Source organism: Loxodonta africana, chromosome 20 (genome assembly GCF_030014295.1).
Source record: "Loxodonta africana isolate mLoxAfr1 chromosome 20, mLoxAfr1.hap2, whole genome shotgun sequence".
Classification (NCBI taxonomy): Eukaryota; Metazoa; Chordata; class Mammalia; order Proboscidea; family Elephantidae; genus Loxodonta; species Loxodonta africana.
This window is the reverse complement of record NC_087361.1, coordinates 68,337,260-68,354,096: the sequence shown is the minus strand read 5'-3', so window position 1 is coordinate 68,354,096 and position 16,837 is coordinate 68,337,260. Positions and strand designations below refer to the sequence as shown.

The 16,837-nt window shown below is 49.1% G+C and overlaps 1 protein-coding gene across 1 annotated transcript in view; it reads right to left on the bottom strand.

Moving 5' to 3' along the window:
• Positions 1-877: 877 nt before the first annotated feature.
• Positions 878-16,837, bottom strand: part of RAB7B (RAB7B, member RAS oncogene family) — a 36,361-nt gene continuing 20,401 nt past the window's right edge. Inside the window, exons 5-6 of the mRNA XM_064273294.1 lie at positions 11,575-11,700; positions 878-2,981 (exon numbers count right to left, since the gene is read on the bottom strand). Of these exons, the coding sequence (XP_064129364.1) occupies positions 2,901-2,981; positions 11,575-11,700 (207 nt within the window). The 3' untranslated portion in view covers positions 878-2,900. The remainder of the gene's footprint in view (positions 2,982-11,574; positions 11,701-16,837) is intronic.

Here is a 16,837-nt window from a genome sequence, read left to right as displayed (position 1 = left end):
TTATGCCGGGAAAAGCCCATAGTCCCTGGCTGGTGAATGAGGCAGGCACCAAGCGAGGCAGTTGGGGCTGGGGGCCTCTGCTGAGTGGCAGCAAATGGCAGAACAGCTAGCATCTCCCCAAATTCCCTTGGGCAGTGTGGTACCCAGCTGGGCCCAGCCCAGTTTTAATTGGTGATATGATTTGGCTTTTTTTCCCTAAGCCCAAAGGGCACATGCCATCCAGAATCCAGGCCAGGGTTCTCTCTATTATTCATCAGCAGCCTGGAGATGCCCCTCCTAGCTGGGCTGTGGTGACTCCAGGAGCAGCCTGAGCGAGAGCGTTTTTGTAGATTGGGGTCCTCTTCTCTGAAGGAAGGGCAAGGAACGGGCCCAGGAAGCTTTGCCCCCAGCCCTATCCAGGTTCCCAGGGGCTCCACTCAGGCGCGGAATCACAGCCCTCAGAGGCTACCTCTGTCTGCCTCTGTACCTGGCCCTGCTGGGGTGGGTACTGGGGCAAGTCCAGTCTCAGGCTCAGTGGTGGGGGGAGGTCCACAGGGAAAGGGAGCTTCCTTGTGGGATCTAATGGTTGACTTAGTCCCTCTGCCCCATGGCAGTGTCTCTTAGTCAGGATGGAATGGGTACTGTGGGTCCTCGGCCCTCTACTCCACACCCCCACAGGAGTGCACAGTGTGTGCTCCGGCCTGGGGCTGAGTCTCCATACGTCAGAAGGGACAGCCTTGATTCAATGCTTAGCTGTCGCTGTCTTGAAATTCTTAATGATTTTTGAGCAAGGAACCTGCAAACTATGTAACCAGTCCTATTTTGTTTTTGTTCTCTGCCCTTTAGTATCTCTTGAATTTTGAACTATGTAGATGTTTTCTTTTTATTTTTAAAAACCAAATACCACAAAGGATAAAAACAAGGACACATTTATTATTTGTTGCATACACATAGACATAGTCCATATGTCTGTTGCTTTACACAGGCTGCCACACACACCCGCATAGGGCACGTTGACCAACCCACAGTCTGACTCCCAGGAGGGCCGTCTGATGGGCTGCCTTCTGAGTGCCATTTGTCTTTGGGAGTGCTGAAGGATAGTGAGATAGAGCTGTGCTGGTACCCACCCTGGCCTATGCCAGCAATGTGCCACTGCCCTGGATGTGCCAGTTCATACCCAGAGCTGAGTGTGGGGAGAAGGGGCCCCCAAAACTCCTTTGCTGATCCCCTGCACTGACTCCTGTCTTCTAGGCATATCTTCAGGGTCAGTGAGATCTGGCAGTCAGAGGCTTGGAGCTCAGGTAAGAATACTTCTACAAAAGAGACTTCTCTAGTGGGTGTGGACTCAGCCATGGGAGAGCCTGAGAGGCCATCTTGTCTACCCCGGTCTATGCTGTCTGTACCCAGGAGGATAGATTATAGCCTTAGAGGTTTCAGGAACAGAGAATTCGTGAGCTTTCCAGGCCCCTCATTCTAGTATATGTCACCAATGCTGATCAGGTAATCCGTTTTGATTTCTTGTCTGAATCACTTTTGTTTTTACCCATTTCACGCTAGACTTAAAAAGTCAGAACTGTCCCACAGATCTTGAAGGGTTAAACATGCCCAGAGCCCACCAACAAGCTTGGAGCATCAGTGCACCAGAAACAAGTGCCCTTCAAAAGTCCACGGTGTCCATTTTTCGCTCAGCCAGGAAGGGAGTGGGACATTGCTGCCCTCTGGTGGCCAATGTCAGCACAGCATCAGGGAGCGGTCAGGGCTGGGGAAGGAGCCCTGGCTCCTTTGCCTTGTCTCTGGGACGGTACCTTTGAGCCTCAGGTTCATGTGTGTCTGTTCACTGTTCCTGGAACACAGCAAGCTTGTCCTCACCTCAGGGCCTTGACCTTGCTGCTCCCTCTCTCTGGAATGTCCTTCCTCCAGATCTCAGGTGGCAGTGGCCTTCTCATTCTCTAGCACTTGGGTCAATGTCACCTCCTCAGGGAAGCCCTCCCGGACTACTCTGTCTAAAATAACACCCCACCCAAACCTCTGTCCCTCTGTATCCCATTACTTCATTCACTTTGTTCACAGCACTTCTCTGCTATTTGAGAATATCTGTTTACATTCTGTGATTATCACCTTCACCAGAATCTTGGCTCCAGGAGAGTTGGGTCCTTGTCTGTTTTGCTCGTCACTGAACGTCAACGCATTGTGCATAGTAAGATACTCAAAAATGCTGTTAAGAGACGAAATACACACACATCAACATGAGCGACTGAGACTTCAGCAGAGCTTCCGCCCCTCAGAACACGCTGACATAGGCAGGGCACGTATCACCCATCTGACACATGACAAGCCGCGGCTCAGAGGGGTTTACAGGAGTCCCTGAGCATGCAGAGTCCCTGGGGGGTTTTCCTGTACTCCTTCAGTTCTGCACTCTTGAGGGAGCAGACAGGGTGGTCCAGGGGTTGAGCAGGCGCCCAGAACCTCACTCTTGGCCTTGGTGCCAGAGGGGACTGAGTTGCACCAACATCCAGTGCTGTGCTGGGCTTTGGGAGGTGTGTGGTGGTCTGGGGGAGCAGATCACGACCACAGGAGTGATACCAGGGGCAGCAGCCTGTCTGGAGAGATGTGCGTTCTGGAGCAGTGTGTGTTTGGGGAGGGAGCATGGCAGGAAAGCTGGGGCCAGCAGGGAACTGTGACCGCTCTAGGACCAGCATTTGGCTGCAACATTCTGGGCTTCATCTGGACCCCTAGGGCCCAGCTCTGCCCTCACCACATTCAGCCTGAGGCGGTGGTTTTCCTCCGTGCTCTACGCCCAGCACGGAAGCAATGGGATCAGGGACTCTGGCAGCAGAGCCTAAGCCACCCAGGCTGAGCTTGGGGTCACCAGCCCCAGGGCAGGCTTTGTCTCTGGGAGTCCAGGACAGGAGTCTGGAAGGTCAGCAGCATCCTCTCCTGGCCTGGTCTTCTGGTGAGAGCTTGATGGAGTCTGTGAGGTAATTCTCTAAGATGCTTTGATACTGGAAAGGAAAAGAGGAGTCAGGGTTCATGTCCTGAGATGCAGAAGCATTGCCTACGCTAGAGGTTGGGCTTTTTACCCCCAACCCGCCCTGTGGTAATGCTGGAAAACTGAGGCCCAGAAGAGGAAGCCACTCGCCTTTTCCACCCTTCCCCTTCCCCTCCTCCTCTTCCAGTCTTTTCTCAGGAGCCTAGAACAGTGGCTGCGTTAAGGGCCCTTCAACCAGGTCCCTTCTCCAGAGGGGACAACTGAGGTGACGCTTGAGCTCAGGTGGGGTGGTGATGGTCCTCTCCTTATTTCTGCCAGAGACCTCTCCCCACAAACGTCCTCACACCCCAACCTTCTCTTCCCGTTGTCCACCGTCCAATCTCTGCTCGCCCCCAGCCTGGCACCTGGAGAACCCCAGTCCATCCTCTGACCTTCCATGTCCTCCCAAAATAGACTCAAAAGTTTCCACTGGGCTTCTTTGCTTCTCTGTCCACTCCCCAAAGCTCCCCTGTCCCTACAAGAGCCCAGGAAAGCCCCTCTCCATCTGACAACCCTCCCTCCACTCAGCTGGCTGCACTTCTGACTTAGGCCTCCGCCCTAGCCCTTGGCTGTGGGGAGGGTCCTTCCTCCAGGGGAAGGATCCTGCAGGCTAGAGTGCATCTCCTTGCCCTGCTGTGGCCCTCGGTGGCCTCAGAGCTCAACAGCATACCTGCTCCTCACGCTCTTAACATTGTTAGCACTGGGTGTGTGAGAGTGAGCAGGCTGCAGCCTCCTGCCTGTCAGACACTGTACCTGGTGGTCTGTCTGACAGACCTGCCCTTCTGAGGGGGCTAACTTCCAGGGACAGAGGTCGTGCCTTCTCTCTAATTTATCTCGTCCACAGCCCCAGGTTCAGGCCTGGTGCCCAGTGGATGCTCTGGAGTAGCTGGGGGACATCACCCGTCAATCAGCTCCTTAATGCCCAAGACTCGGACCTCAGGAGGGTTGTCAGACCTGTTCTCCTGTGCTCTGATGATGGTGACCCCCTCCCAAGACACATGAGAAGGTTCACCTGACCTTCTCATAACTCACCGCCCCCCCCCCGGCCCCCCACCGGGAGTGATTTACCCTGAGGACACAGGGCTCAGGGCACTGGGCCTGGAATTCGGGCCTTTTTCATAGAGTTTGTTTCTTGAAGAGCCCCCTTTTCTTACCTCCTCGCTGGGGAGGTCTTGAGAGTGGCAGAACAGCTACTCTTAGTCTAGATGATGTGCTTTGACTGTCCCTCAAAAAATTCTTTTGAGTTATTAGCATGTTATTTGTTTTGTGTTTTTTTATAGGAAGAATTAGTGCGGGGGACAGGGTAGTCTGTGTTCTTCAAATGAAGGTCTGTTCTGGGAAGCTCTGGAGAGGCCCCCACGCCTCACATAGATCTTACTCCTCCTCATGACTATCTAACCCTAAGTAATATGGTGGTATTCTGATACTAATGCCTACAGCTTCCAGGCCTTTCCCCAAGACATCCCAGGGCCCCTGCTCTCACTCTGAGGGAACGGAGAGCCTGCCCCAGAGATTCCTGAGGAGAGACAACAGCTAGAGTGGCTCCTTGTCAGTCGCTCCACCAGGCCTGGTATGCCAGCTCCCGTCTACTCAGCCCTGGACATCATCTGGCCCACCAACTGGACCCTCTGTTGTGGGTAGGGCCCCCACTCCAGTGAGCTAATTTTAGTGAAAAGCTCAACATGTCTGAATCTCTTAGTGAGGGACAAGGAACAATAGCAGAGCATCGCCATCTAAGTCTTCTCCCAGCAAGGCAGGCCTCTGAAGGGATTCTCTTATTATTTGGTATTTTCTGGGTTTCCTCTCTCATCGTGGGAGTCCCTGGGTAGTGCAAATGGTTAAACACTCAACTACTAACTGAAAGGTTGGTGAGTTTGAACCCACCCAGAGGGACCTTGGAAAAAAGGTCTGGCCATCTATTTCTGAAAAATCCGCCGTTGACAACCCTACAGAGAAGTACAAGGGGTCACCATGAGTCAGAACTGACTGGATGGCAACTAGTTTGGTTTTTGGTTTTCTGTCATCATGGAAGCCAAGAAGACCTTGACTGAGTTCAGGAGCTTTCCTAGCTGGGTCTTTTGGGTGGGTGGGTGGGTGGGGGGCGGGGCAGGGCCCACTGGTTCATCACTCCGGAGTGTCCATCATCCTCGTGTGACAGGGAGGCCCAGCTGGCATTCCACAGCTCCTTAGCCCTCAGGTAGTGGACACCTGTGTCATCATCCAGCCACATGAACGACCCTGCCGGATGCCAGCCTCCCGGGAAGGAGTTTCAGAGCACCTGCTAAGCAACTTTGCACTTTACTTTAGGAACTACGCAAATGCATCTTGGGTGGGTGTGAGAAACTTCCTCACACACCTACACTGGCGAAGCCTAAGGTCTTCATGCCAGTTCTCGTCAGCTAATCAACCCTGAGCTCTCCTCACTTATGACATTATTTCCACTCAGTAATGGCACCATCTGGCTCCTCAGATTTCTTGCAAAAATTCCAAGTATAACTTGCAGGCCATAATTAGGCTTCCTTGTAATTCTTTTCTCCAGACTCTGGTCCTCTCGGTAGCTTGACTATCTAACCGTAAGTAATATGGCGGTATTCTGATGCCAGTGGGGGTGTGATTGTGAGTCCCCAGCCTGGTCACCTCAGTGGCCCTGCTGTCAGACCCTGGATCCCAAGGACCTCATAAAGTTCCCGTAATTTTACTGACCAGCCACTAGCCAGCCCACTTTCCTCCTGGACGTGGTGACCTTGTCTCCTGTGGGTAGAGACAATTAACCAGAATGGAGTGGGGCCTGCATTTTGCAGTTTACATTACTGGAGCCAAGCTTGACTGGCCCCAGCAGGGGAGGTGGTGGTAATCCAGGAAGATATATGCTACCTATCCTGCAGAGCAGAAGGGCATCTATTCTTTGATTATGAAGGTATTCTTAACTATATTTTAGAATAACTAAATACCCTAATCTTTGAATGTGGCCAAATCGAGATACTAAAGTAACTACCTACCTTCTTTCCTTAAAAAAATAAAAAAATTTTTTTTTTTTCCCCTTACAAAGCGTTAACTGAGCACCTGCTCTGGGCTCTTTAGAAATGACTTACAAATCACAATTTCCAGTCCAGAGCCCACTGCAGAACTCTAGACGGGCCACCCGACATTGGTGGTGTTTCCAACAGGAGCAGTAAATGAGGAGTGCCCCAAGGAGTGCGCTGCCCGTCCTCCTGCAGAGCCCCGTTCCTTTGTTCTTATCTTGGTTCGCAGCAGCACTAAGCCCTTGTCCCTTAGCTCGCCAAGCTAGAAAACTGGTCATCCCAAACTGCTACTGATGTCTGACCGTTAACCCCTGGTGGTTCTACCTCCTAAATCTCTTTAGTCTGCCTCCTCCTTGCCGTCTCCGTCATCTCATGCTGCGACTACTGCAGTACCCTCTTACCCACCTGTTGTGAATTGAATTGTGTTCCCCCAAAATGTGTGTTGGAAACCTAACCTCTGTTCCTCTGGATGTAATCCTGTTTGTTAACAGAGTTTTCTTTCTTATGTTAATGAGGCCATGCCAATGTAGGGTGTGTCCTAAACCTAATCACTTTTGGGTTATAGAAAGAGCAGATTAGATACACAGGTGGGCACGTACTGGGGAAGACAGATGCCCATGTGAGGATCAACAAGGAACCAAGGAACAGCTGGGGCTACCAGCCAGAAGGAATCAATATGGCTGAGACCCTGATTTGCACTTCTAGCCTCCAGAACTGTGAGAAAGTACATTTCTGTTCTTTCAAGCCGCCCACTTGTGGTTCTGTGACAGCAGCACGAGGAGACTGAGATGGCCCATGGAGCCCATCCTCTCTGCAGCTGAAACTCGTCTGCTGAAAACCCCTTAAAAACAGCTAACTTTTATTTACTGTCTTCTCTGTGCTATGATATTCTTTTGTTTAATTTTCACAGCACTCTCATGAGGTATAATCATCCGTTCTTTAAAGACAGAGGAACCGGGTGGCACACACGTACTGTGATCGGCTGCTAACCCAAAGGCTGGCAGTTTGAACTCACCCAGCTGCTCTGCAGCAGAAAGGCCTAATGTACAGCCAAGAAAGCCCTATGGAGCAGTTCTCCTCTGTAACATGTGGGTCTCCGTGAGTTGGGGGCTGAGGCGACGACAGCCAACAACAACAACAACAACGTAAAAGCAGAGAAATGGTGGCTCAGGAAGGCTGTATGTGTTGACCAAGGGCACAGAGCAGTAAGAGGGAGAACCAGGATTTAAAGTCCCATCTCGGCCTCCAAGCCCAGTGCTGCCCACACCAGGGCCGCGCTTCCCTCCTCACCTACAGCAGCACCTTCCCAGCTTCCTCCAGCACACCTGGGCTGCTGTGACTGAGCACCAAGCTCCTCTGGAAGCAGGGGAGGGGTCCTGGTAGCATATGTCTTTGAAAACTCTTGTTTGACTTTAAAATATGTATTTGCAAACTCCGACTTTACTTTAAAAAAGTGAATGTTGCGTTCTCTGCCCCAAGTACATTTGTTTCAATGTTTCAGACTAACAAGGAATAACAATGAATAACATTGACCCTACAAAAGTTGAACTTCATTACCCTGCAGCTTCAAGGTCTGGGGTGCGCCCCTGAGTGTCCCGCGGTCCAACAGAGTGTTCTGGGAAGCTTGACAGGGCATGGAGTCCTAACTCCTGGTCAGGCTCGCAAGGCCCTTTGTGATCTGGCCTCCGCTGACCTTGCCAGCTCACCATGACCTCATGTCCCTACATCCCTCCAGGCCACGTTTCTTTCTCTTGAAAATGGAACCCACAGTTGGTTCCTCAAATGAGCCTTGTGGATTCATGCTTGGGCCTCTGACCATGCCCTTCTCTCTGCCTTCTGCCCCTCCTGCTCACACCCCAATGGCCTAGGTTATGTTCCCTAGGCTGCAGTAACAAATTATCACCACTGGGTGGCGCAAAACAAGACGTGTATTCTCTTACAGTTCTGGAGGTTGTTGTTGGGTGCCGGTCCAGTCGATTCTAACTCAGAGACATATAGAACAGAGCAGAACTGCCTATAGGGTTTCTTAGGCTGCAGTCTTTACGGGAGCAGATTGTTAGATCTTTTCTACCATGTAACTGCTGGGTGGATGTGAACCACCAACCTTTCAGTTAGCAGCTGAGCTCTTAACCATTGTGCCACAAGGGCTCCTTGTTCTGGAGGCTAGAAGTCCAAAATCAAGGTGCCCTCAGGGTCATCTCCCTCTGAAGGCTCTAGGGGAGAACCCTTCCTTGCCTCTTCCTAGTGTTTCTGGTGGCCCCAGGCAATCCTTGGCGTTCCTCGGTTTGTAGCTGTAGCACTTCAAACTCTGCCTGTCTTCACATGGTGTTCTTCCCTGTGTGTCTGTGTCTCCGTGTCTCCAAATCTCTCTCTCCTTAGAAAGACACCAGTCATTGGATTTAGGCACCACCCCCCCACCCACCCAATCCAGGATGACATCATCTTAACTTGATTACACTTGCAAAGATCCTATCTCCAAATAAGGTCACATTCACTGGTACTGGGAATTAGGACTTGAACATATCTTTTTGGGGAAATATTAAAGTCACTACACTTACCACGTCCACCTACACACAGCTAATTGTGTTTTAAAATCTAGCTCACATGCCATTTCTTTGGGTAGGCATCCTTGCCCACTGTCTTAATCATCTAGGGCTGCTATAACAGAAATACCACAAGTGGATGGCTTTTACAAAGAGAAATTTATTCTCACAGTGTAGGAGGCTATAAGTCCACATTCAGGGTGCCGGGTCCAGAGGAAGGCTTTCTTTCTCTGTCGGCTCTGGGGGAGGTCCTTGTCATCAATCTTCCCTGGTTCTAGGAGCTTCTCTGCGCAGGAACCCTGGGTCCAAAGGACGCGCTCTGCTCCTGGCACTACTTTCTTGATGGTATGAGGCCTCCCTGTCTCTCTGTTCCCTTCTCTCTTTTATATCTCAAAAGAGATTGACTCAAGACACAACCTAACCTTGTAGACTGAGTCCTGATTAACATAACTGCCTTTAATCATGCCTTATTAACATCAGAGAGGCAGGATTTACAACACAAAGGAAAATCACATCAGATGATGAAATTGCAGATAATCACACAATATGAGGAATCATGGCCTAGCTAAGTTGACACACACTTTTGGGGGACACAATTCAGTCCATAACACCCACCCTCACCACCAGCTGCCTCTGAGTTACCACTGGAACTTGACCACACCCCCTTGTGGCACTTCCCACATTCCAAGACAACCTAGTTGTGAGTCTATTACTCCTCTACCTCACCTTGGGTGCACAAAGGTCTGTGCTCCCAGCGCTGGCGCAGCAACTGAAGAAACATTCACTGAACTGAATCATTTTCATTTTGTAGATGAGGAAACTGAGGTTCAGGTAAGCCAGTGGGAGGCTCACTTGAAAGCCCCAGGGCAGGATTCGAATCCAGGGCAGTCTGAGTACAGATGCCACTCCTGTGACTTCCAGACTTCTGGTCAGTAAATTTTTCCCGTTGAGCAGGGAAGTTGTCAAGTGAGGAGGTTAAAAAAAAATTAACACCGTCACAACAACAACAGGGACGTTTAACCCCTGAACAGTGGGAAGGACAAAATTTCAAGAATAAAGGATACCCCTTCCCCAGAGAGGCCTGATGCCAGCCATACGCCGATGCTGTAGGGCATGGGCTTTCCCCGTGGCTAAGTGTTTGGGAATTACTGCACCACGTATGTGGAGGCTTATTTATTACAAATCCATACAAGGTGGGTAGCTTTCCTTGGATAAATCCAGGGAATGGCATGGGCAGTCACATTTGTAATTTAAGAGCTGACTTTGTAGTTGTTGTGTGCCATGGAGGTGACTCCATGTGACAGAGCAGAACTGCTCCAGAGGGTTTCCTAGGCTGTTATCTTTATGGGAGCAGATTGCCAGGTCCTTCTCCCTCAGAACCACTGGGTGGGTTTGAACTGCCAATCTTTCAGTTAGCAGCTGAGCACTTAACTGTTACGCCACCAGAACTCCCTAGAGCTGATTTTACTGACTATGAAATAAAGCCTCACTCTAGACTCTGCCCTGGAGACGGACACCTCGCTGCTTCCCCTAACATGAGACAGCAAAGGCTGCTGGGTGGGAGGGGAAGCATAGCAACAGCCCACAGGGGCAAACCTGGAGATGAAGGCTCTGGGTGTAAGGATGGCAAACCTGCATCTGCTCCCCAGGCAGCCTTCAACACAAACAACCCCCAGGCTGGTCCCTGGAGCCCTACTCTCCAGGGCAGCTGGCAGGACAAGGCCAGACAGGCCCGTCAATCACAAGGGCGGATACTTCCCCATAAGGGGAGCCTCCTATTTCCCATGCTTATCTGCTCATTTCCCCAACTCAGTGGTCATTGCTGAGATTATTCTCTTCCCTCTTCCAAGAAGTCCACCTTGATTAAATGAGGCAGAATGATCAAACAAGCTGAGCCCCTCCCCATGATAGTCTCTCATGGCCCTTCTTCCGAGTTTCCAAACTCACATCTGAATGGCATTAAAACCCTGCCACTGCTTCCAGGATCTTCCATAACTCCCTGTCTTCTCTCTGCTGCGGGCCCCATTTCCCAGCCCTACCCCACCACACAGTACTGTCTATCACTCCGTGCATGACCGAATCCCTCCTGAGACCCTAGGTCCCCAGGGCCCTGCACAGTGCCAGGCTCATGTGACACTGGATACGTGCATTGAGCAATCATACCGAGGGGTCTACATCTATTCATCTTTTCTATTACAGGATGTCAGCAACTCCTGCAGGTTTGATAGTCCTCTTGGACAAATGCTTGGCACCATGGGCTTCTCTCCCACCAAAGAAAATGAGAGGGTTGAACTAAATCACCTCTTTTTGAGCCCTCACTACATATCTCCCAGGGTAGGAGTTTCCTGGTTGGTGCTCGACTACTAACCTGAGGGTTGGTGATTCGAACCCACCCAGTAGCACTGCAGAAGAAAAGCCTGGTGATCTGCTTCTGTAAAGATTACAGCCAAGAAAACCCTATGGAGCAGTTCTGTTCTGTAACACATGGGTTGGAATTGACTCGATGGCAAGGGGGTTGGTTTGGGGTGAGTGCAGGACTCTGTGTTTTCAGAAAGTCCCATAAATGATTTTGCTAATCAGCCAGATTTCAGGACCACTGGCTCTATACTATAGTAGCCCTGGCAGTGCAGTGGTTAAAGCGATTGACTGCTAACCAGAAGGTTGGTGGTTTGAAACCACCAGAGGCTCTATGGGAGAAAGATGGGGCAGTCTGCTTCCGTTGAGGTTTACAGCCTCGGAAACCTATGGGCTGGCTATGTCTCAGAAGTGACTGGACAGCAGTGGGTTTGGTTTGGACTCTGTACTGTAAGGCGCCTTTATAGCTCTGGCATTCTGTGGTTCCAGAACTGGAGTACCATTGCTCCCATTCAGCAACTAATTAACTAAGACGATGAACAATCCTGTCTCACCCACGTCCCTACCTGTGCCTAATTTATTCCTCTTTGGGATCCTCATTTTGGTGGCAGTCCTCCTGGCAGGTACTGCTACCACAACCACTCACCCTGGACAGGGCCCGGCTGGCCAGCATCTCGAAGGCCTGCACCACATTGATGTCATTCTTGGCACTGACTTCAAAGTAGGGAATGTCCTTCTCTTTGCACCAGCCTTGGGCTACCTCCTGGGGCACCTGAATGAGGGGAAGAAATGATCATTGTTTCTATATCATCATTATCACCACCATTGTCACCACCAGCATCTCATCACTACCATCAGCATCATCCTCACACCCCCACCATCCCCACCGTCATCACTCACACTCTGACCACCATAACCATACCACTATTACCTCCACCACCATGTTACCACCATCACATCCCCACCATTATCACCATCCCCACCATCATCACTCACACTCTGACCACCATAACCACGTCACCATTACCTCCACCACCACCATGTTACCACATCACATCCCCACCATCATCACTAATCACTACGATCACCACCTTCCATGTGTCTGCAACTTTACACATATTACCTCTTAAATTCTCAACATAAGCCTGTGAGGTGGATTTTGTTAGCTCCATTTTACAGGTAAGGAAACTGAGGCCTGGAGAATTAAGAAATCAGCCCAGTGTGTACAAGGCTGAGCAGGAATTTGAACACAGGCCTGGCAGGATTAGGGCTCAGTGCTCTTTGCTGCCATCCTACAGCTAAAATGTGGAGCTTCATTCTCCCACTGGTTCCTTCTGCAGTCCCTTCAGGGAGGACTAGCCAGGGAGGGAGGCCCTTCCCCCATGCTGGCTGAGCAGGCCCCGCCCACTATGCAGAGACACAGCCCCTGCTGATACCTTCTCCTCCAGGGTAGAGTCCTAGGAACAGTTAGTAAGCCCGACTATGGACAGGAGTTAGAAATCCAAAATGGAAGAAAACGCTTGGCATTTCTCAAGCTGAAAGAACTGGAGAAAAAATTCAAGCCTCGAGTTGCAATATTGAATGACCCAGGAAGCAGCAAAAGGTGGAAGGAATACACAGAGTCACTGTACCAAAAAGAATTGGCAGACATTCAACCATTTCAGGAGGCAGCATATGATCAAGACCTGACAGTATTGAAGGAAGAAGTTCAAGCTACACCGAAGACACTGGCAAAAAACAAGGCTCTAGGAATTGACTCGGCGGCACTGGGCTTTTTTTTTTTTTTTTTTAGGAATTGATGGAATTGAAATGTTTCAACAAACAGATGCAGCTCTAGAAGAGCTCACTTGTCTATGCCGAGAAATTTGAAAGACAGCTACCTGGCCAACCAACTGGAAGAGATTCATATTTATGCCCATTCCAAAGAAAGGTGAGCCAACCAAATGTGGAAAGTATTGAACAATATCATTAATATCATCAACAAAACAAAACAAAACAAACCCAGTGCCGTTGAGTCGATTCCGACTCATAGCAACTCTATAGGACAGAGTGGAACTGCCCCATAGAGTGTCCAAGGAGTGTCTGGTGGATTCGAACTGCCGACCCTTTGGTTATCAGCTGTAGTGCTTAACCACTATGCCACCAGGGTTTCCCATTAATATCATACGCAAGTAAAATTTTGTTGAAGATCATTCAGAAGTGGCTGCAGCAGTACATCCACAAGGAACTGCCAGAGCTTCAAGCCGGATTCAGAAGAGGATGTGGAAAAAGGGATATCATTGCTGATGTCAGATGGATCCTGGCTGAAAGCAGAGAATACCAGAAGGATGTTTACCTGAGTTTTATATATTATGCAAAGAACAATGGGATACTGCGTGATTTAAAATCAGGAAAGGTGTGCATCAGGGTTGTGTCCCTTTACCATAGTTAATCTCTATGCTGAGCAAATAATATGAGAAACTAGACTATATGAAGAAGAACGAGGCATCAGGATTGAAGGAAAACTCATTAACAATCTGCGACATGCAGATGACACAACCTTGTTTGCTGAAAAGCAAAGAGGACTAGAAGCACTTACTGATGAAGATCAAAGACTACAGCCTTCAGTATGGAATACACCTTGACATAAAGAAAAAAAATCCTCACAACTGGACCAATAAGCAACACCATGATAAACGGAGAAAATACTGAAGTTGTCAAGGACTTCATTTTACTTGGGTCGATAATCAACACTCATGGAAGCAGCAGTCAAGAAATCAAACGATGCATCGCATTGGGCAAATCTACTATAAGAGGCCTCTTTAAAGTGCTAAAAAGCAAAGACGTCACCTTGAAGACTAAGGTGTGCCTGACCCAAGCCATAATATTTTCAATTGCATCATATGCATGGGAAAGCTGGACAATGAATAAGGAAGATGGAAGAAAAATTGATGCCTTTGAATTATGGTGTTGGCAAAGAATATTGAATAAACCAGGGACTGCCAGAAGAATGAACAAAACTGTCTTGGAAGAAGTACAGCCAGAATGCTCCTTAGAAGCATGGATGTCAAGACTTTGTCTCAAGTGCTTTGAAGATGATATCAGGAGGGACCAGCCCCTGGAGAAGGGCATCATGCTTGGTAAAGTAGAGGGTCATCGAAAAAGAGGAAGGCCCTCAATGAGTTGGACTGACACATGGCTGCAACAACGGGCTCGAAAATAGCAACGATTGTGAGGATGGTGCGGGACCAGGCAATGTTTCAGTCTGTTGTACATAGGGTCGCTATGAGTTGGAACCGACTCAACGGCACCTAACAATAATAACAACAATCTTTGCAAGAGCAGATCACCGGATCTTTCTCTGGTGTGACCACTGGGTGATTCAAACTGCCCACCTTTTGGTTAGCAGCTGATCACTTAACTGCTGTGCCACCTGGGTTCTTGACTGAAAGGATTAAATGAGGTAATATATGATAAAGTGTCTAACACAGTGGCTGGTCCATAAACCAAAAAAACTCAAACCTGTTGCCATCAAGTCTATTCCAAATAGAAGCAATCCATTGTTGTTTTTTATCATGATGTTTCTTATTCCAATTATGAGGGTTTTTGTTTTCTTTACATTTAAGTGTAATCCATACTGAAGGCTGTAGTCTTTGATCTTCATCGGTAAGTGCTCCTTCAAGTCCTCTTCACTTTCAGCAAGCAAGGTTGTGTCATCTGCATAACACAGGTTGTTAATGAGTCTTCCTCCAATCCTGATGCCCAGTTCTTCTTCATATAGTCCAGCTTCTTGTGTATTTGCTTAGCATACAGACTGAATAGGTATAGTGAAAGGATACAACCCTGATGCATACCTTTCCTGACTTTAAACCATGTAGTATCCCCTGGTTCTATTTGAAAGACTGCCTCTTGGTCTTTGTACAGGTTCCACGTGAGCACAATTAAGTGTTCTGGAATTCCCATTCTTTGAAATGTTATCGATATTTGTTATGATCCACACAGTCGAATGCTTTTGCATAGTCAACAAAACACAGGTAAACATCTTTCTGGTATTCTCTGCTTCCAGCCAAGATCTGTCTGACATTAGCAATGATATCCCTGGTTCCACGTCCACTTCTGAATCTGGCTTGAATTTCTGGCAGTTCCCTGTTGATGTACTGTTGCGACTGTTTTTGAATTATCTTCAGCAAAATTTTACTTGCCTGTGATATTAATGATATTGTTTGATAATTTCCACATTCTTTTGGATCACCATTCTTTGGAATGGGTTCAAATATTGATCTCTTCCAGTTGATTGTCGAGGTAGCTGTCTTCCAAATTTCTTGGCATAGACAAGTGACCGCTTCCAGTGTTGAATCTGTTTGTTGAAACATCTGAATTGGTATTCCATCAACTCTTGGAGCCAGTTTTTGCCAATGTCTTCACTGCAGTTTGGACTTCTTCCTCCAATGTCATCAGTTCTTGATCATATGATCATTACGGCTAGAAAACCCTATGGGGCAGTTCTGATCTGTCACATGGGATTGCAATGAGTGGACAACATAACATAAGGCAACAGCTTAGCAATTGTCCTCTCAGTAACCCTATGAGATGGATGTTATTAGCTCCACTTCATAGATTGAGGCTCAGAGAGCTACAGTGATTTGCCCCAGGTCACCAGCTAGGAAAAGGCAGAGCTTGGATGCAACTCTAACTCAATACTCCCATGGCTCTGAGCTGCTGCCTGCAGGGCACCGCTTAGGAACTGCATCTCTCACCGTACTGTGGGCTCCTTGAGCTCAGGGTCAGACCTTCTTAGCTCTTGGCCTGGCTCATAGGAGGCACTAAGAACAGGCTGATGAACGTGCACATGGCCATCACAGTTTGGGGAGGCTGAACTGGAAAATGCTCTGGCGGTTCTCTGGGTCACTTTTAAAGACAGTTGGCACCACAGAGATTGATTTCTAGTTAATTCTTTTGGGGAGGGGGAAATGACAATATATTGAGCATTTCATGTCCCGGGTACTTTATAACCATTATTTCACTTTATTTAAGGAAAGCCGGGTCCTTCTCATGGAGAAGGTCCCTTCTGCTCTCTCCCAGCACCAGGGTGACCTCAGCCAGAGGGAGCCCAGAGGCTGCCCTCCCTACTATCTCCCCAACTCCTGTAATCTCTAGGAGTGTCTGTCTTATTGGGACTAAAGATGCCATCACTGTCCCCTGCCTCTTTGGTCCTTGTTTCCCTGGCCTCATGGGCAGTAGGGCCCAACGCCTCAAGGCCCCCTCTCCCAATGCCACTGTTGTCCACCAACATTAGGCCAGCACTGTGACACTCGCTACCTACAACAGGTGGGTGAGGACTGGGGCCAGTTAAGAAGTCTGCCCTTTGGGAAGCCCAGATGACACCCCTACCTTAGATCTCCAGGCTTTGCCTGGTCAGTCTCCCAGGAGCTGCTGAACTTGAGCAGACCAAGATAAAACCCCAGGTCCTGTTTTTGGCCTCTGGTCTCTAAGGTCCTTCTCCTTTTGTGGGTAGGGACCCCAGAATTTCCCAGAAATACTCCCTCCTATGGAGCATAGATGCTCAAGGCCTGGTGAACAACTGAGAAACCTCATAGCTTGGGGGAAGTCCTGAGCCATTTGGTGAAAGAATCGAGGATTATTAGTGCCCTCACTACCGGCTGTTGTGGAGTCAACCTCGACTTATGGTGACCCCAGGTGACCAGGGTAGAACTGTGCTTCATAGGGGTTTTAGTGGCTGATTTCTCAGAAGTAGGTCACCAGGCCTTTCTTCTGAGGCATCTCCGGGTGGCTTCGAACCTCTAGCCTTTCGGTTAGCAGCTGAGAGTGTTAAACCCTTTGCATCACCTGGGGACTCCATTGTCCTCACTAGTAATGTGCAAATAATAATCATAGAAATTAACACCTTATGCCTTGAGAGTTGAGCACCT